At 43.4% G+C, this 21647-nt stretch overlaps 1 protein-coding gene across 3 annotated transcripts; it reads right to left on the bottom strand.

Annotated features, from left to right (window-relative positions):
• Positions 1 to 1845: 1845 nt before the first annotated feature.
• ATP5F1C (ATP synthase F1 subunit gamma) lies at positions 1846 to 21642 on the bottom strand. Of its 3 annotated transcripts, XM_045463812.1 has the most exons (10): positions 21511 to 21642; positions 12162 to 12196; positions 11560 to 11691; positions 8444 to 8648; positions 7735 to 7878; positions 7339 to 7403; positions 6034 to 6189; positions 5502 to 5598; positions 2611 to 2647; positions 1846 to 1985 (listed from the first exon to the last, which is right to left on the bottom strand). In XM_045463812.1, exons 1-9 carry the CDS (start codon positions 21564 to 21566, stop codon positions 2641 to 2643), a joined length of 897 nt encoding a protein of 298 aa, XP_045319768.1. In that variant the 5' UTR covers positions 21567 to 21642; the 3' UTR covers positions 1846 to 1985; positions 2611 to 2640. The 3 variants fall into 3 exon arrangements, with proteins under 3 accessions (XP_045319768.1, XP_045319769.1, XP_045319770.1); XM_045463813.1 differs by lacking the exon at positions 2611 to 2647; XM_045463814.1 differs by lacking the exons at positions 1846 to 1985; positions 2611 to 2647 and having other exon boundaries at positions 5498 to 5598.
• Between the last annotated feature and the right edge of the window lie 5 nt (positions 21643 to 21647).

Raw genomic sequence — 21647 nt, 5'->3', positions numbered from 1 at the left:
ATTAATGTTTGATAGATGCCCCCAACTCAACTCCTCCTTCCCTGTGGTTGGCCGTGCACTTCCGAAGGGCGGCTTCTACCCTCATCCCATTCACTGATAAATGCCCCACAGATGGCATAGTATCTAGCAGGTAGTCAGTGCCGGGTGAATAAATGCCTTCTGGAACAGTTCATCGTGCGACAGTGTATATAGAATTAGAGCGTAACTCTGTGTTTATACTAAAAATCCCTGCATTGTATACACTTGAAAACAGTGAAATTTGACCACCTGCGAGTTTTCTCTAGATGAAGTCATTATTTCGAGAGTGGATTTGAGGGGAGACCCAGCGGTGCTAAGGAAACAGCACTTCCTGCGAGAGCTGCAGCAGAGGGAACCAGGGGTGGCTGCCGTCTCTAAGAACAGGGTGTGTGCCGGTCTGTTGACCCACGAGGACCCAGGAGCCGAGGACTGAACTTTCATCCTGAAAGCAGGGCTCTGACTCACTCTGGGGGCCCTGGTCCTGGCGGAACGCGGAAGAACCGGGTACCGGGGGGCACTGGGACAAGAGAGCCCGTGCCAGGGGTGGGCTTAAAGCAGAGGCCCAGGAGCCCCTGTGCACACCGGTGGCATCACTCTCTACTCAGCACTCGCCCTGCATCAGGTTATCTTGTAAAGATTCACTCATTCCATCTTCATCACAGCCCCTATGGGCCAAGTACTACTTTAACCTCCATCTTGCAGGTGACAAGACAAAGATTAACGTGCCCAAGATCGCACAGCTGGCAAGGGTTGAGCTGGGATTCCAACCCACTCTGCTCCACTAAAACGTCATAGAAAACATACTTTAAGATCTGCAAGGTCTTCAAAGGTTTACCTGTTTACCTGGAGGCTGTGTCCCACTAGCGTATCAGAGAGGTAAATGTGGGACACAGAAAATGAGATCCAACCCAGGGGAAAGGCACAGGGGGTCCTCAGAAAGGCCGGCAAACCCAGGACAGCGATGTGCCTGACCTGGGACCACGAATAGACCAGAACATCCACACCCCAGAGACAAACGAGAGGGCTGATACGACGCCCCACAACTATGGTCTTCTCCTCCGAACCCTGACGGTACATCATGTTCAGCTTAACAGATTGTTTCTGTTGAGTGTGCTCAAATTCCCGCGTTTCTTCCTGCCGTGTTGTCTAGAACCCTCAGTTCACCCTCACAGAAGTGTTCTGCTGTCCTCGAAACTGGAGACAGGCCAACGTGTTTGGAAGCAAAATGCTCCCCGCCGCCCCCCCCGTAGCACCCATTCCTTGCTAACGTTCCTGAAAGTTACCCGGTACTTTGAACATACTTCTGTGTCTGTCCAATGCCTCACAGCCTCATTCACGGACCCATCAGGTGACTCTTGTAAAATCTCAGGGAAGCTGGGAAAAGACTCTAGATTCTGTTCAGTTTATCTTCCCTCGGCAGCCTTCTCCCGGTGTCAGTACTGTTCTCTACAGGTTTGCGGTAGCTAACCGGTTTTTGTTATTACTCCCTGTTCAGTTCATTTTTATGAAAATAGTTGTTGGTAAAATAATAAAGTATCTGAAGAACTCTTTAAAAAAAATTTTTTTTAATGTTTATTCAAATTTGAGAGACAGCGTGAGCAGGGGAAGGGCAGAGAGAGGGGAGACACAGAATCCGAAGCAGGCTCCAGGCTCCGAGCTGTCAGCACAGAGCCTGACACGGGGCTTGAACTCACGAACCGTGAGATCATGACCTGAGCTGAATAGGATGCTTACCTGACTGAGCCACCCAGGTACCGTATGTTAATTATTTTTAAAATCTCATTTTGAAAACTATTAACTATTGCTAATACATAGTAAGAAAAGAGCGATTTTCTTATGGTAAGTTCTTTATTGTAAGATAATTTACAAATATCTTGCTGCCTTTAGTAGTTTCAACAATTTCTTCTGACATGGAGGACAGCAGTAACCTAAAAACGAAATCAGTCGGCTGAATTTTCCTTCTTTACCTGAAAAACAAAGTACAGAGCAAATAAAAATCAGTTTTGGAGGGAAAAATAATGACGTTTCAAGAGATAATATATATTCAAGTGGGATTTAAAGAACTGACTTTACATAATAAAATGTTACTATATACTAGTTGTTCTCGAATTTTGGTATGGGGACCTTTCCGTGGGGTCCATGAGGGCAAACCTCTTTTCTTATTTGTCTGTTTTACTCATTCTCAAGCCTGTATGGTAGCATGTTCCAGAGGCTACATGGCCTGTAATATCAGAACAGAATGAGTACAGACAGATGAGAATCTAGCCCTCTTCTACTGTATCAGACATGAAGGGGTCCTGACACCACCAAGTTTGAGAACCACCACTCTTCACCAATCTCTATTTAGTATCTCAAAATAATCCCAATTCTCTATCCTTAAAGTTTATTTAATAAATCTTAAAAAAAAAAAAAAAAAAAAAAAGCCCCCTGGCATTACCCATATGCTACCACAAGCTGGCAACTACTCTAAATGGGCCAAAACCTAAATCTCAGAGAATCCGTTTCACTGTTGCTAAATCAGCTTCAATTGTATCTGCCGGATTTCTCTTCCGGAGGGGTTTGGGGAGAATGTATGAAATAATACCACTTTACCTCTCGTCTGAGGATGAAACTTGGTTTTCATTAATCCCTGGTTATTACGTTAGAAGAAAAAGACAAAACAAACCAGTCAAGAAGCAATCCATGCTAGTTAATCAGGTATAATTTCCAACTCATTTCCTCACTCAGTGTCTGGAGTAGATCATGTAAATTAGTTCCCAAAATATTCCTTTAAAACAGATTCAATGACTGTTACAAAAAGTTAACTAATTTCAGTCTGGTTAGGACAATAAAACCATGTTCATGCAAGAAGGCAAGACTCTGCAGGTATAATTTAAGCCACTGCTTTTTCGATCAATGGCACACAGTATAACATACTACTCAGTAGTCTAGTGTCTGTATTAAGTAGTAAAGTTTTTAGCCGGAATAACTGATGGGTTACAGAGCAGGCCAGTGCCCTGGGTGAACAATCCAGTCTTGGACTGCACAGCCAACCCTTAATAAAGGATTCAGACTACCTTTCTAGAAAGCAAAAATTTAGTGGTCAATTTATGATTTTTTTTTAATGTTTATTTCTTTTTGAGAGAGAGAGACAGAGCATGGGCAGGGGAGGGGCAGAGAGAGAGGGAGACAGAATCCAAAGCAGGCTCCGGGCTCTGAGCTGTCAGCACAGAGCCTGACATGGGGCTCAAATTCACAAGCTGTGAGATCATGACCTAACCCGAAGTCGGCCGCTGAATCAACTGAGCCACAGGCACCCCAATTTCTGACTTTCTGATCTTCTGTTCCAATTCTGAGTTTTACGTCCCAATCTCCCTCTCCTCATTCCCCTTGATTTCACTCCTCTTTGGCCAGGTTTCTCACATTTCTGGTCAAGAAAGCGTGCGGCCCTCAATTCCGCAGATGTTGTGTCCTCACATTTTATTCCCAGTGCTCCTTTTTCAAGAGAAAATAAGATCCTGGCTCTGGGTCCCACAGTCCCTGGAACTTTCGGAATGCAGCCCTTCCCCCCAGGCCTCCTCACGCTTGACACCAAGAGGAGCACAGCTCAGCACTGGCCCAGGACGGGCAGCAAGGAGGACAACGAACGATCCACTGCCTGCACTCTGCGACGCTAACATGACGTCAGTGACTAGACTGAGAGATGGGTCGGCCTTAACGTGAGGCTTGAAAAACAGTAAGACCAAGGACTCCTGGGCTGGCAAAGCTCATGGACCCGACTGACAACATATGGAACGGTCTCCAACAGCATTATTTGTGTCTCTGAGACATTCTGCCCAGTTTCTACCCTGGAGAGAGAGAGAATACTTAAGGACCAGCTTAAATGTCACTCTAGCGATGAATCGATCTATCCGAGTTTTACACATGGATCCACATTCTCACATACCCAGTGAAATATTATTTCTCCCTCTTCTGAACTTCCACTTTCTTTAAAAAAATGTTTATTTCTTTTTGAGAGAGTGAGAACGAGCGCATGCGAGCAGGACACCGGCAGAGAGAGAGGGGCACAGAAGATCCGAAGCAGCCTCCGTGCAGACAGCAGACAGCCCAATGCGGGGCTCGAACTCCCAAACCGTGAGATCGTGACCTGAGCCGAAGTTGGATGCTTAACCGACTGAGCCCCCCAGGTGCCCTGAACTTCCACTTCTTATGGAACATCCCCCATCTGCTCAACAAATACTGACTGAGGAAGTATGTGCCCGGGGATAGGGCTACAGAAGTAAGACACGGTAGCTCCCAAGCCACAGGAGTACACAGGCAATTCCTAATAAAATAGTGTATTGTTGATAAAGGGAAGCACGGAATGTTCACGAAGGGCACCCCACCCAAACTGTGGAGGAGGTTTTCCTGGCAGAAAGGATTTTCTCAGAGCAGGCAAGACAAATGGGAGTCTGTCAGCCGAAAAATCCAGGATGCAAGGGGAAGAAAAGAATGGCATTTCAGGCAAAAGCACATGACATATTTGTAGACCGTGAAGTACATTCATGTGGTTGAAGTTCAAGGGAAGTGAGAAACGGTAGTGGTAAGACTAGACTGGAGAGTATTGGTGGCCAGGAAAAACAGGATCACATATCTCAAGCTAAGGTATTTTTGCAGGATGACTATGCACTCGGTATCTTTTTTTAATTCAGGAGAGAAATGACAAGGATCTGCATTAAGTGGGCATAAAGGGGAAAACTTCAAGGCACATTTGAAGGCAAAATTTATAAAGCTTAGGGACTAATTAGTAGGGCGTGAGAACGAGTCGAAGATAACTTACTACACATTCTATCGCGCATCACAAGTACCTGTGTATGTTTGTTATGCTATTAGAATGTCCCTCCCTTGACAGAAAGTATCACACCCTTTGACACTCCCTAGCACTGAAGCTAGTACATAGTGGGTGTTCAATTTAGTCATTTTTTAAAACAGAATCCTCATTTTCTTAACTGTGATTTCACAACAAATAACATATCTAGACAACCAAGAAACTTTCTTAAGGAAAAGGTACGTTATCTTATACTGACATAGAAAACTCAGTAAGTAGAGAACCAGTTTCTACAAGATTTACCAAAAAACCCAAGATTTATGTGAAACCAAATCCCAAACCAATCCTGTACTTCGAAAGCTTGGTTTATGATGTTTTAAGTTCCGAAGACAGATTTTATAAATGATACAGAATTATCCACATCCTTATTCCTAATGCTTTAGGAAAATGAAAGCTAGCAATATATTGATTTCTAAAAAGAAGAAACTAAGCCCAAAAGGTAGAGCTGAAACAAGCAGAATAAACCAGACAGGCCTTCTCACCAAATCTTTATATCCTAAGAGTAGGTTCCAAGGTTAAGCAACGGATCGTTCTACCTTTAGCAAAACAAAACTGACACTTTCAAACATGCAGGCGGTGAGCCGGCAGACCCAGGGAGGCGAGGCAGGGCGTGCGAAGGCAGCCCGCCACTACTTACAGAGCCGCGGCGCCGGAGATGATTTCGATCAGCTCCTTCGTGATGACGGCCTGGCGGGTGCGGTTGAATGTCAAAGTCAGTTTGTCAATCATCTCCGCTGCGAACAGAACAGAAGGATTAGTCAGCAAAGCCTAACACCACGAGAGCATAACTTGTTCATTAATACGTTCACAGGTGTATGTTGCTTCATGGCTTGGGGTACCCAAACTGGCCTCTCAAATTTCAGGAAGATATTTTTACCGCTTCCACGGATACCTTTTCAAAATACTTGCAACTTTACTGCCTGCCAAGTAAGACGCACTTCTTTTAAGGCAGAGAACATTAGTTTTTGTTTTTTTTTTATCTTTTCAGATAAGAAAATTCAAGGAGAGAGAGGGTCATTGGTCAAAAATGTCATAGAACCAGTGGCAGAACCGGGGCGAGATCCTTGCTCTTTTGTTTCCGGTCTAGTTAACGGTGATGATTTGAGGCAAGGTGTTCATGCTACTCCCAGCAAGAGAAGCCTCTCGGAAGAGATCCGCCGTGCACTTACAGGCATTCTTGCTGGCGTTGTCCATGGCTGTCATCCTCGCACTCTGCTCACTCGTGGTGGACTCCTTTAGAGAATAGTAGATGATGTTGGCCAAGGCGTATTCTTGGTAATTGCGCAGCACGTCAGCATCGATATCATCATAGACACTCATGCTCTCTGTTAAGACGAGTCAGACATTTCCTTGAAGTTATGCAGCGCACAGTGATTTCATCAAGGCAGCCTACCGATAAACACCTCACTAATTACAGAGCAGAAGTCAACAAGGTAAGACAGGTGAAAACACTCAGCTCTAAAAGTTTCATCCATTTCCACACTACCGATTATAGCAGATTTTCAGCGCAACATAATGTGTAAACAAAGCATTTGATATTTCACTGCAAACGCCTAATAAAAACGAAGAGCCAACAATTAAAGTAACGTCACTGCATTTCACGGTTCTGAAGTCCTCGGGCATCAGAGTGCCTGGCACAACGTCAGCAAATACTCAACAAATCTGTGGGTGTAGGTTTTCACAAAAGAATTAATGAGAAAACGGACACTCGTATAGTGGAATACAAAAATCCCAAATTAGCCATGTGATTATTGGGGAAGCCTGCACGTGTCCATCGGGAGAATGCGAGGGAAGTGGAACATCGAAGGGGGGCGGAATTAGAAGCCGATACTCATCTTAACAGTACTGTAGTTCATCAGACTTAAAACACTATGGCTGATAACCCCTACCGTACACTATTAAGAAAGAAATACCATCGTCAATTAAAAATGACCCGCCACTGGCCAGCAGAAGCGTCCCCCAACTTCAGGCACATCGAAATGTTACAAAGCGTACACCTCAACAGATGAAATATGTAGAAAGGGAGAATGCCTCAGGAAAGTAAAATCGGTTCTAGAATACTATGTCTAGGATGCTTCACTGAGCAATGATGACGCCACTCAAATGCTGAGACGAGACAATCGTGTGGGTCAGTGTGCATTACTGTGAGCACCGTTCACAGGGCTGCCCCCGGGCTCCTGACTGTGCTGTGCTTCATCCAGCGGGGCCCCAGAGCCTGCAGAGCCAATGCTGCTGGGCTCTCCGATCCCTGAGAACAGAAAGCAAGTCTAATGACTTGTTTATTTACGTTCAGTTAATGAAGGAATGGAGTGAGAGTCGCTAATGATCATGGAAACCACTGACGGACGGTGACAGAAAGAGCCAAACATCATGTGCTCCTGCAGAGACAGGCCATCCTAACAAACACTGTTTTCCTGAACGTGCCAATCTCTCCTTTCTACACAGAAAACACTTTTCACACAAAAACCACTTACCGGCACTTGCAACGGTATCCAGGGAAAAGATGGGCTTTTCTTCTGTCTTGTAGGAGATGACAGACCTAGAAATCATAAAGCAGAGGTAAACCTCAAAATCCTGTTTCATTTATTTTTAGAGAGAGAGACCACGAGTGGGGCAGAGTGAGAGAGAGAGAGAGAGAGAGAGAGAGAGAATCTTAAGCAGGTTCCACACTCAGCACAGAGCCCGACGTGGGGCTCGATCCCATGACCCTGGGATCGTGACCTGAGCTAAAATCAAGAGTCAGACCCTCAACAAACCGAGCTACCCCAGGCGTCCCTCAAAACAAGATTTTCAACTGTCCACTCAGCATTTCCTTATTTTAAAATAGGAACACAAGCAGTAAAAAGCTTTGAATACTAAATTTTTCTTGCCTGAACCGATTAAAGATGATGGACCCTTCATCAAATTCATATCCGGAATTTAGTAGTTCAAGGGCAATGACAGACGCATCTCCAAAAGTAGGAGGTTTTCTTCCCACTTCTTTGAAGGACACCAGAAACTGGTCAGAGTGAGTCCTACAAGAGAACCAGGAGATCACACAGAATATTTAAAGGAGTATTTCTGCTGAAATAACACAGGGAACAAGGAAAAGTAGTATTACCGTGGGTCAGGCTTTTTTGGGGCGGTGGGGGGAAAGAGGAGAGCGTTCCCTGAATTGAGCTGCTCCATCCGCTATCATTATTGCGGTGGCTGGGGGAACTAACGACTAAGAATCAGGCCTCTCTCGTGTTACATGTCTTTATGCCTTTATTTCTCTTCTGATCTCAACTAACTACTGTTCATTTCTGACATTTCCAGGCGGTGCTGGCTCCTCAGAGTCCTCATGCGTTTAAAAGGCCAACAGCTTTTGCTTTTCCTGTTGCATTCCACTTACGGGTTGGATGAAGGAGAAACACAAGTACATAATGGAAGAAATCTGTATATTCTGAAACTCCTGAAATAATAAAAACAAAACCAAGACCTCTCTGGGGGTATAAAAACAGGTAACAAAAAAAAGACACCTTGCTGACGTTAACCATCAAAGACACTCCCATTTACTCATGCTTGCGCCCATCTGAACATAAACGGTATCTGAATTACCTATGAAGTATACCCCTGATTTTATCACCAATTCCAACAAGCATAACTTCTTTCCCGGCTGCCGTGAGTGTGGCCACCTCATTTTTCATCTGTTTGGCAACCGAGGAATGAATAGCACCACAGAGCCCTCGATCAGAGGACACGCCAATTAGGAGGTGTTTCTTCTTGTCTTCAGGCGCCTTAATATCAGCTTTCTCGTACAAAGCTTAAATACAAACAAACAAAAGCAAGAATTTTAAAATCTGTAAGGCACGCCAAATACAGCAATAATCCCTATTTACAAGTTGGCTGTTTTCAGAATCATGAAGTTACACTTAGGTGGCATGTAACTAATGTAATCAAACCTGTACTTCCTCCATGTACAATCCGGTTGAAAACCATAAAGGTTTAAATCCCTGTATGATAAAGGCTCTATATGATAAGGGCCACTTAATGGCCAATTTACCTCAAGTACTGACTAAAAGAAACCTCTAGTATAATTAAAGAACTTGTAAAGGGGCCTGAATTGGAGTACCAGCTTATCTAGATGGCAGACTTCTGAAGAATGCAAATAAATATTCAGTATATAACCAAAAAAGTAGGAAGCAGATATTTACTGACGTGCTCATATAATCTGCATATCAAGCCTCTTATAAACTGTTGGCATTAAAATAGCAGATGACACTTTATTTTTTTTTTTATTAAAAAAAATTTTTTTGGGGGCGCCTGGGCGGTGCAGTCGGTTAAGCGTCCGACTTCAGCCAGGTCACGATCTCGCGGTCCGTGAGTTCGAGCCCCGCGTCGGGCTCTGGGTTGATGGCTCAGAGCCTGGAGCCTGTTTCCGATTCTGTGTCTCCCTCTCTCTCTGCCCCTCCCCCGTTCATGCTCTGTCTCTCTCTGTCCCAAAAATAAATAAACGTTGAAAAAAAAAAAAAATTAAAAAAAAAAAAAATCTTGGGGCGCCTGGGTGGCGCAGTCGGTTAGGCGTCCGACTTCAGCCAGGTCACGATCTCGCAGTCCGTGAGTTCGAGCCCCGTGTCGGGCTCTGGGCTGATGGCTCAGAGCCTGGAGCCTGTTTCCAATTCTGTGTCTCCCTCTCTCTCTGCCCCTCCCCCGTTCATGCTCTGTCTCTCTCTGTCCCAAAAATAAATAAACGTTGAAAAAAAAAATTTTTTTTTTTAATGTTTATTTATTTTTGAGAGAGAGAGAGAGACAGTGTAAAGCAGGGGAGAGGCAGAGAGAGAGGGAGACACAGAATCGAAAGCAGGCTCCAGGCTCCAGGCTCCAGGCTCCGAGCTGTCAGCACAGAGCCCAACGCGGGGCTCGAACTCACAAACCGTGAGGATCATGACCTGAGCCGAAGTCAGACGCTCAACCGACTGAGCCACGCAGGTGCCATATATGCCACTTTATTTTGGGGACTGCTTTAACGACCTTGCTTGGCTGGTCTACTTTTCTAAGCAGCACAGGCCAAGAGTGGATCAAACAGGATGAAATATGCACGGATTTATGAGGGAAGGAGAGGAAGTGGCTGTGGGAGAAGGCAGGAAGGAGACAAACGAGCCATCACATTATGACGCAGGTTTGACCCTCAGGAAGGAGGGAAGAGAGGTTGGGTGGCAGCTTCCCAGACCGCTGTGCCGTTTAGGAGAAGTTCAGCGAGTCTGCCTGCCAAGGAGCCGCAAGTCTCCCTGGAATGTGCCTGCCTGAGTCTCCCGCCGGCTCTGGTACCGGCTCGGCCCAGGCCACGGGAGCGCGGCCGGGGTGCAAGTGCAGGGCGAGCTCGCGTGGCCAGTGCCCTCGCCGCCCCACGGTGCATTTTCCTGGCCGCCACATTCACCTGTTTCAACCAAAGTCCTGCTGCTCCCTGTTTCATTACAGAGCAGTGATTCTCACATGCCAGCACCCGAGGACCCTCCACGAAAAAGCAGAGAGCGAATACTCCAAAGTGCAGGACAGCAGCGAGATTATTTCTTTTTTAAGTCTTTTTTTTTACGTTTTATATTTGTGCAGCGTAAGATGCCTGCTGGAAGACTTTAAATATTTACCACGATCAGCCACTTAATATCTAGCAGTTAATATTTGGTATAAAGGACTTCAGAACAGATTGGCAGCCTTGGCTTGAATTTTTACTATTTTATCACAAATAGTCTAATCTGACATCTAAGGCAGTTTCTTCTTTATTAGATAATTTTGTAGTTATAGACTTTGGAGGGAAACAAATTTATGATACTCACTCATATCAGCGAGAGAGGTGAATCGTGAAATGACTTTCTCTTTTCATACAAACAGGCTACAGTGATTTACCAGCCAATCTTTACTAAGCCACCAACTACGTGCTATGTATTTCTTGTGCAGCGAATAGGACTGATGAGAGCAAACGGCTGGAGGTGATCAGGATCGCGGAAACCAACCTATCAACTCTCCTCCGTACCTGCTGCGTGAAACTAACCGTGCTGTTATTAAAGTGAGTCGCCGTTTCCACCCAGGCCTAGTGCTCTATCCTTTTCTCACGCAATAATTTTGCCAGTAGGAACGGATGTTTAAAAAATATGGAAGAACACAGGAAAACTGCACAAGGCGATTTACCTCTAATAGGTAGATACATTAACACACAGATGAGACGTCAATTTTCTCCAATTTGGAAACAAGCAAATTTTGCCTTCTTTGCGGTTGCCGTTCAAACATTCCACTCATGCCGTCACGAGTCCCATCCGCGCCTGCTCAGTCATTTCCACTGCAGGGACCACCTCCCCACCCCGCACATCACAGTCCAACAGGACAAAGTCAAGCACCTGATCGGAATGCACCGCATCTCCCATTTCCTGATTGTATATTTAATAATCTAGGAAGATTTTCGGAGTACTTTCAGCATTCGCAGAGCCACATACAGTGGTTAACAAACAGACAGGCTTTGATGCCAGATCAGGTCGGGAGGTGACCCTGGGCAAGCGACCCGACTTCAGGGTTTCTCATCTGTGAAGCGGGGGCTCTGACCCTCGTAGGCTGCTGTGAAAAACCAGTGACGTCAAATACTCAGAACAGGCCTGTCATCACGGTAAGCACCAGATAAAAGTCATGAGTGGTGACCTTCATGTTCAGGGTTCCTCCTAATCTGTGATGTCCTCTTCTCTTACCCAAAGATCCTACTCCATACACTCGTGCTGGCTTCAGCTCTCTCTCGGCTCGGGCGTATTTTGCTGCTGCCACCATTTTCATAGACTTGGTAATTTTCTGGATGTTTTTGATCGACTTTAGCCGTCTGGTAACTGAAAAACAGAAGTGCTGTTACGATAATAGAGTTATCATTTCACTTGTGAAATTTATTGAAATATCTTTCTAAACTGCCAGGTAGAATAATCAGCACTTAGGCCATCAGGCAACAGCATGATGCTAAATGAGGCTTCAGGTCAGAATGCGTACTGAGCAAAGGCGAAGCCTGGCTGCCACGGAGGACAGGACAGGCGTGATGGCTGCAGACAGCAGGACATTATACTCTTACAACATTTACATGCAGTTTTCTCTAGTCACATTGTTGTCATTCTACGGACGACAGCATCGGAACAACCACGTGTCACCTCATGCTGGTCTTTTCTAAAACAAGGTCAATGTCATACACATAAGACCTAGATTCATTTTATCAAATTTGACCAAACATACAATGGGCTAAAGCAGCCTATTTTTGATTATTTGTCAAAATTTGGTTTTTCTTAATTACATATTGAGATGAAGTACTTACTATCTTTTAATGTTGCCATATTTCGAACTTGGATCCTGAAAATAAAGGTTTTAAAAATATTTTAGTTTATTGAAAAATCACCCTACCATACAAGAAAAACCTTCAAAGTTAATAAATTTAAACACTGCCCCATAAAGAAACAATGCATCACGTGCAGGACGTATACATATATTTATATATGATATACGTATATTTACGTACATATAAACATATATTTATAAACACATACTTATATATATTCAGTCGTCAATACGGACACCAAACCCTATTACCAAAGGCCTCATTTTGTTTGAGCCAACAACACAAAGCTTCCAGTGCAGTCAAATGGTGTTCACACACGTCTAGTCCCACCTTTGCCTAGACTGTTTCCACAATAGGAAAGTCCTGCCCCTTGTTAGGCTATCGAGCTATACCTAAAACCATGGTCAGCCACCTTGAAAATGCTACCTTGACTTCCTTAGTTCACTGAAACCTTTTCATAGCAACACTTAGGATCAATTATACATTCTAACATGATCACACGTGTGAAAGTACAGTTTATTTTTACTTTTTAAAGATCTATACTTTTAGGTTTTTTTAAGTTTATTTATTTATTTTGAGAGAGAAGGCAAGCTTGGGCCAGGGTGGATTAGAGAGAGGGGGGGGGAGAAAGAATCCCAAGCAGGCTCCACCTTGTCAGTGCAGAGCCTGATTGGGGGGGGCTTGACCTCTCAAACTGCGAGATCATGACCTGAGCTGAAATCCAAAGCTGAACGCTTAACTGAGTGAGCCAGCCAGGTGCCATGTACTAAGCAGCTACTATGCTCCAGGACATGGTCTGTGACCACGAGAAGCATGCTATTATCTCATAAACAAGATTTGCAGAACTAAAGATTTGCATTAAATATTTTTCTAGTCTTCGTGATTAAAGTGCTAATGCATAAAAGTAAAAATGATTTGATTTAGGGGCACCTGGGTGGCTCAGTCAGTTGAGTGTCCAACTCTTGATTTCAGCTCAGGTGCACACTTGAGCGTGGGGCCTGCTTGAGATTCTCTCTCCTCTGCCCCCACCCCCCTATAAAATAAATAAATAAATACAGATTTGACTTAAATGCGTACACACACACACGAGAGATAAATACAAGAGGAGTGCTGCCCTCCTAAATAAGACAATGTGTCACCAAATATAAAGTCAGTGACAAGCATACAATGATGTTGGAATATTGATGACACGGAGACTCACAGGGCTGCTGCAGCAAGAACCTGAACTAAACATGTTGGCAAAGCAGGAGGAGCCTAGGTTTATGGCAAGTTCTTAAGAGTGAAAAGGAAAACAATAAGAATGATTTCTAATTTCATGACCTGAGTAGACAGTGTTGTCATTAACCAAGACAGAAAAACTGGGTGGGGATGATCTCACCGGAGGTAACGAATTTTAATGAAAATGACATAAAGACCCTAGGATGAGGTGGAAATGGCTTTGAGGTCCAATGGGTTTGGAAAACACATGAGATTTTTGAGACTTTCAGGTACAGACAGATCTGTAACTGCTGGAACATGGAAGTTGGTGCCAAAGGAGAGAAGAAGAGGGACCATTTCCTAATCCTCTGAGGTCAACATTACCCTAGTATCAACCAGATAAAATCATCATAAGAAATGAAAATTAGAGGACATTACCTCTCATCAACACAGATGCACAATTCCTCAATAAAGAATAGCAAATTAGATCCAACAATGTATCAAAAAGAATTATACACACAAGTAGGATTTATTCCAGGTATGCAAGGCTGGTTCACCATTTAAGAAAAATCATAAGTCAGTAGATGCAGAAAAAATTTTTGACAAAATCTAATGCCTATTCACGGTAAAAAAAACAAAAAACAAACAAACAAAAAACAAACAAGAAAAAGAAAAAATTCTCAACAAATAAAGAACTTTCTGAGCCCAATAAAGAACATCTACCAAAACAAACAAACCCCTCATTTAATGATGAGCAACTAGGAGCTTCCCCCTAAGATCGGGACTGAGGCAAGGATAACCTCTCAGCACTCTTATTCAACACTGTACTGGAATTCCTGGCTAATGTATTAAGACAAAATAGGAAATAAAAGGTATATAGATTGGGAAGGAAAAAATAAAGCTGCCTTTGTTTAAAAATGGCACAACTGTCTGTAGAAAATCCCAAAGAATTGGCAAAAAAACTCCTGGAACCAATTACAGTAAGGTTGTAGGGAACAAGGTCAATCTATAGAAAAGTCAATTTCTTTTTTTTTTTTTTTTTAATTTTTTTTTTTCAACGTTTATTTATTTTTGGGACAGAGAGAGACAGAGCATGAACGGGGGAGGGGCAGAGAGAGAGGGAGACACAGAGTCGGAAACAGGCTCCAGGCTCTGAGCCATCAGCCCAGAGCCTGACGCGGGGCTCGAACTCACGGACCGCGAGATCGTGACCTGGCTGAAGTCGGACGCTCAACCGACTGCGCCACCCAGGCGCCCCTCAATTTCTTTTTTTAATAGCAGCTATGAACAATTGGAATTTCAAATTAGAGAAACAGTATCATAGAACTGTAGACTTCTAAATGATTATGATGGTAAATTTAATGTTATGTATATTTTACAACAAAAAAACACAGGAAAAAAATACATATAAACATAACAAAATATGTGCCAAGAAAACTACAAAACTGATGAAAAAAAGATCTAAATAAATGGTGAGAGATTCCACATTCATAAATAGGAAGATTCAATGTCGCTAAAGTATCACTTCTTCCCAACTTGATCAATACAATTTTAGACAAACACCTCAACAAGTTATTTTGTATATATCAACAAACAGATTTTAACATTTATTTGGCAAAGCGAAACACCCAGAAGAGCCGACACAATATTGAAGAACAAAGCCCGAGAACGGACACTACCTGATTTCAAGACTTTCTATAAAGTTACAGTAATCCTAAAACAGTGCGGACAAATGATCAGTGGAAGACAGGAGAGAGCTCAAAATTTCACTAGTGAAGTCGAAAACAAAAATCAATGAATACACAAACAAAAAGTAGACAGAGACCTATAATACACAGAACAAAACTGAAGGGTGGAGGAGTGGGGTTGGGCAAAATGTGTGAAGGGCAGAGGGAGACACAGGCTTCCAGTTATGGAATACGTCAGGGGAACAAAATACACAGCATAGGGGGAAAAAAGAGCCCAGAAATAGAACCATACAAATACAGTCAACTGGTTCATGTTTGATAAAGCAGCAAAGGAAATTAAATGGAGAAAGGATACTGTTTTCTACATTGGTACTAAACACTGGACATCCATATGCAAAAATATTGATAATTAATAATTATCAATATTAATAATTAATTCGATAATTAATCCTATACCTTTCACAAAAATTAACTTGAAATGAATCATAGGTCTAAATGTAAGACACAAAACTATGAAATTTCTACATGGTATCACAGGAGAAAATTGAGGTGCCTTGGATAATATGTAAGTTTTAACATAAAACATGAAAAGCACGATCCATGGAAGAGAAACAATGATCAAGCTGGACTGGATTAATTTTAAAAATTTCTGGTCTGCAAAAGACACCGTCAACAGAAGCCACACACCAGGAGAAAATGTTTGCAAAACAAATATCTGATAAAGGCCTGTTATTTAAAATATACAAAGAACTCTTAAAACTCAACAATAAGAAAACCACCCAAATAAAAAATGAACAAAAGATCTGAACACAAACTTCGAAGAGGCAGACAGGCAGATGGCAGGTAAACATATACAAAAGATACTCAGCTATGCAGCCATTAGGGAATTACAAATTAAAACAGTGAAACACCACTACGCACCTAGAAGAATGGCTACATTTTTATTTTGTTTTTATTAGTTACAGAAAGAGAACATGTGTGCACACGCAAGCAGGGGAGAGCAGAGAGAGAATCCCAAGCAGGCTCCCCGTTATCAGTGCAGGGCCCAACATGGGGCTCAATCGCACTAATCATGAGATCATGACTTGAGCCTAGATCAAGAGTCACGGATGCTTAACCAACTGAGCCACCCAGGCACCCCAAGAAGGGCTATATTTAAAAAAAAAAAAAAAAAAAAAAAGGCAATTCCAAATGATGACACGGATGTGCATGTAGCAACAGGAACTCCCATGGCCTGCTGGTGGGAATGCAAAATGGTACGGCTGCTTTGGAATATGGCTTTAGTTTCTTATAAATCTAAACAGTCTTAGCATAGGATACAGCAATCATACTGCTAGGTATTTACCCAACTGAGCTGAAAACAGGTCTACACAAAAACCTGCACACAAACGTTTATAAGCAGTTTTATTCACCATCGCCAAAACCCGGAAGCAACCAATATGTCTTTCAATACGCGAACCAATCGAGAAACAAACTGGTACATCCATACAGTGGAGTTATTCAGCAGTAAAAATGAACGAGCTATCAAGCCACAAAAGACATGGAGGAACTTTGTCTACTGCTAAGCAAAGAAGCCCATCTGAATGGCTATATCCTGTGTGATTCCAACTACCTGACATTCCAGAAAAGACAAAACTATAGCAAGAGTAAAAAGATCAGTAGTTGCCGGGATTTCAGGGAGAGATTTTTAGGGCACTGAAACCATTCTGTATGATACTATAATGGTAGATACGTGTCATTATCCATTTGTCAAAAACCACAGAACATACAACAAAGAGTGACCTTAATGAAACTATGCACCTTAATAATGTATCAATATTGTCTCATTAATTGTAGTACATGTAACATGCTACTTAATGCAAGATATTAATAAGTGGAGAACCTGTCCAGAGTGGGACGTGGGTGTATGGAACTCTCTGTATTATAGGCTCAATACTCCTGTAAGTCTAAAACTGTACTAAAAAATAAAGTCTGTTAACAATACCTTCAAAAACGTAGATTATGAAATTGTTATATCATCTAATTTTTTGATGGTGTTTATGTGCATAAAAAAAATCTGGAAGATTATAACCAAAACTGTTCTTTTTAAAAATCTCTTGACTTACGTACTTTACCAGTATTACGCAGCCACGGAGAAAGAAATATAAAGAGGAAGGAGACTGCATGAAAAGTGTTAGATTAGGTTAAAAGAATGGATCCAGTGGTGGAAAAGAGAAGAGATGTCAAATACTGACAAGCTCTGCTATTTCATTACAGACTTACCTGACATACTGACCATTCCCTTAACATTTTTTCATAATGGCATTTGAAAAGCAACACCATTTTTGATGATTTTGGGGGGTATATCAAAATTTTCACCCCAAACATTCTAAATTTACAGACTGTAAGGAAACATTGGACATTACGGTTTTAGGCAAATATTCCAATTTAACAGACACAAGTTTCTTGTCAGAGAATAGCACAGGGAATAAATCTGAATTGCATGCCATATTTGGATGAACACAAAATGTTCCGGTTTCCTTAAGTATCCTGGGTGAGAGGTATGAAGAGGTAAGATCTCTTGTGATTCTTTATGCTGTGGACATGCCCTATGTTCCCATTCTGAAGTGCTCTCATCATGTTTAGCTTTCATTCAGTTCTAAAGACGTGTGTTACTTTATTATTCTTTTTTTTTTTTTTTTTTTACTATTTTTGAGAGAGAGAGAGAGAGCATGAGCAAGGGAGGGGCGGAGAGAGAGGGAGACAGAATCTGAAGCAGGCTCCAGGCTCTGAGCTGTCAGCACAGAGCCTGATGCAGGGCTGAAACCCTCGAACCGCGAGATCGTAACCTGAGCGGAAGTCAGACGCTTGACTGACTGAGCCACCAGGCGCCCGTATGTTACTTTAAGTATAATTGGAGTACATACAGAATAACCATAAGATGATCCCAACTTTCTTTTGGCGCAGCTGGCCGTATATATAATTTTTGCAAATGAAGACAAAGTTCTGAATCAGCTATATGCTCTGGAAAACCACATCACGTCCTGAGAAATCTCAGGAGATTACTGGAAAAACTTGAAACCTATCAAATACAGTGGATGGAAAAATCACAGGTTGTGGATTACCATCAAGTGCCGTGATCATACAGCATTATTCGCAAAGCTGAAAGTAGTGGAGGAGGGAGTGAGTGAGGTTGCTAGGTGAATGATTCTTCATTTGAAGTATAGTTTGAAAGAACGTTAAGGTGTATACGGTCATATAATATAAACATTAAGGAAGCAGCAGCAACAAATCTTAAGGAAAATTACGAAGTAGGTCTAATTCTAACAGTAATGATTGTATGAAAGTCCATCACCGGCCTTTCCACCAAACGACGACTCCCTGGCCCTTCTTCACCAACGACCACCCAGGAGGATCCAGTCTTGTTGGCAAGTACGGTAACCATTTTTATGTAGGAACTGCATCAAGCCTTCTTCATCTTTGAGCTTATATTATCTGGAACCACACCAGCATTCCCCCCCGGCCCTTGTTCTTTACAAATACGGACTCGCTTAATCTCCAGTCTGACCCAATGAACTGTGCACGATTATTACCTCCATTTAACAAAGGAAGAAACGGTGGCAGAGACAGTGACTAACTTGTGCAGCGTGACAGTTAGGTGAGTGGCCGTCAAGATTCAAATCCTGGTAGTTGGCTCCAGAGTGGGTCTCCTATCCTACACTCTGATGCCTCACATTTTCTTACATTTACAAGCAAATATCTGCTACCTCAATCTCAGAATGCAATCTGCCTTTCCTCTCCTGAAATGCATCTCCCTTCCTTGTCAGTGTGTATAATTCACTTTATGGCTGTTGGCATGCTACTGTAAAACAGTTCCATTTCAGAGAATGTGGAAGACGAGGAAACAGAAATGTATTTCCCCTAATTTGAAGACCGTTCCCCAAATTTCTTATTTCCATTTTCTTATATGCTACCTAAAAACACGTTTAATTTCCTGAAGTTTAGGGTATTTTACTGATATCCTAAACAATTAACATAATTTCACTAAGACTTTAATTAAGCCTAATATTTAGTCAACGTTAGTAAGCTAACCTCCCTGAAATAAAAACTATAATAATGAATTGCATTAAAAAAATTTTTTTTAATGTTTTTATTTTTGAGACAGAGAGACAGCATGAGCAGGGGAGGGTCAGAGAGAGGGGAGACACAGAATCCAAAGCAGGCTCCAGGCTCTGAGCTGTCAGCACAGAGCCTGACGCGGGGCTCAAACCCACAGCCTGTGAGATCATGACGTGAGCCGAAGTCGGACGTTCAACTGACCGGGCCACCCAGGCACCCCTAACAAATTGCATTTTTAAAGTTTCTTTTCTTTTTTTTTGTAAATGTTTTTTATTTATTTTTGAGACAGGGAGAGACAGAGCATGAGCAGGGGAGGGGCAGAGAGAGAGGGAGACACAGAATCCGAAGCAGGCTCCAGGCTCTGAGCTGTCAGCACAGAGCCCGACGCGGGGCTCACAGACTGTGAGATCATGACCTGAGCTGAAGTCAGACGCCTAACCGACTGAGCCACCCAGGCGCCCCTTTAAAGTTTCTAATAACCAAAACACAACAGAGGAAATGCCCCTTCATGGTTTTGTAGAGGCAAAGCTATTTTTCTCCCCTTCCAAATTAATTCTATGGGGTGTGAAACATTAAGATGGTTTTCATTTCTGAATTTAAAAGGCAATTATGAGTGGGGACCAAAAGGGCACCCAGAGTAATGGGATACATGAAAATGCTTTCTGTCAACGTTTGATGAATATTCATAACCTACCAATTTAAAACCAGCATTCTAAAGAGATCAAGGTCGGACTACAACCTGTATTTGCCAATGTAGGGTCCAATTTAGGAGCCCAGTGGTGGTTGTGTCAAAGTGTCAAACAACTCTTATTTATTTAGGACAATCCTTTACTATAAGATCTCCAAATTGTCTTACACGGTTTCTAAAAAAGTCATTGCTACAATTTTATGCAAAGTATTTTGTCCTTGTTTCAGAACTCTTTCCATTTCTTAAAGGCTGACCCACAGAGCTTAAGGCCACCACTTTTTAGTACTTTCCATGCTACCAACTTGGCGCAGGGCAGGCACCCAACAACTGTGTGCTGAGTGCCTAACAAATGGGACAACCTACACGACCGAGAATCCAACTAGGTTGACTTAGTTCCCACGAATACTCTTTTTCAATTTTAGAAACAAATCTGACTTGGCAGGCAAATCCACCAACAAGTTCTGCGCAGGTATTCACCTCAGATTTCATTCCCCCATTACCCTAAAAATTTTGAATATGGTGATGATTCTTTGTGTAATGAAAAACGTACCTATTTCAATTAATGTCTTACAGTCCCTTCACATAAATCAGGACACAAAAACCTAGTTTAGCACTGCGGCTCGTTAGAATTCTTCCTTTACGTAAAACCGGGGAATTGCTACAATCGGCTTGCTTTTAGCCAATAATCCCCTTAGCACCGTGTCTGCAATTCTTCCAGACTCTGTCTAGCTTTAAGACATTTCATCCTATTATACGGTACCACCCACAAACCAACGTTTACCTGCCTACTGCTTGGCCCTCTAATATACAATCCCCCCCCCCCCCCCAGAAACCAATGTTTAAAATCCTTAAACTTGCACGGCAGTTACAGATGGTGCTCAAAAGCCATCTATCTCGTCCTCCTGGGGACCTTGGGACAATTTCATGACCTTGCAGGGTTACTGCTTCAGCATAATGGTTTCAAGATAGTGCTAGGTTGTCTTTCCCTTCCGATCGCCATCAGGCGGATTCTTAAGGTCCCGTCTGCACCCCAACTCCCGTAAACCCACGAGGACACTTATTTATTCCGCAGTGCCCGGCAGAGAGCCTGCTACATGTTAAGTGCTTAACACGCGTTCTGGCTGAATCCAACAGCCCTTCCTGGCTCAAGCAAACCCTGCCCAGCACCAGAAGGTTTCAAAAGGCGTCAAGGACGCACAGCACAACTTAACCTTCCCCTAGACCTTGCCCTAGGTCCCCCCTCCCCCTCAGTTTGTGCGCCCGGGTAAAGCCTCCACGATACTCGCCACCTGGCACGCAGTAGGGGCTCCCTAAGTGGGTATTAGCTGAGTGAATCCAAGACCAGCCCTGTAATCAGTTGGGACTAAAGTCTCAACCCCGAGGTCCCGGATGACCGCTCCTCGTGGCCCTCACCCCGCCCCACCCCGCCTCAGGAGACGTGGCGAGACCCTGCTGTCACCGCAGTCCCTTCGCGCGCCCTCCCCGGATCGGAGGCGCTTCCTGCAGCCCGGGCTTCCCGGGGCCTCCGCGGGACAGGAGGCCTGGCAGGCCCTGAGACCCTCGTCCAGCCCCACTCGCCTCCACTCGCTTCCGTTTCCCCCTGACCGAGCTCTTCCATTCCTCGCAACCCTCCCGGTCCTTCCGCAGGCTGCCATACCATTGCGGCTGCACGGCCCAGGCCGAGAGCCCCGCGACGCCGGCCCGAGAAAACATGGTGATACCGGCCCCGCTGAAGGTCGGTCAGACAGGCCTCACCGCGCAGGCGCGGGACCTTCTCAACGCGCCCTCCCACCC

Source organism: Leopardus geoffroyi, chromosome B4, assembly GCF_018350155.1.
Source record: "Leopardus geoffroyi isolate Oge1 chromosome B4, O.geoffroyi_Oge1_pat1.0, whole genome shotgun sequence".
Classification (NCBI taxonomy): domain Eukaryota; kingdom Metazoa; phylum Chordata; class Mammalia; order Carnivora; family Felidae; genus Leopardus; species Leopardus geoffroyi.
The sequence above is the reverse complement of the archived record's forward strand: the minus strand, read 5'-3'. Positions and strand labels throughout refer to the sequence as shown.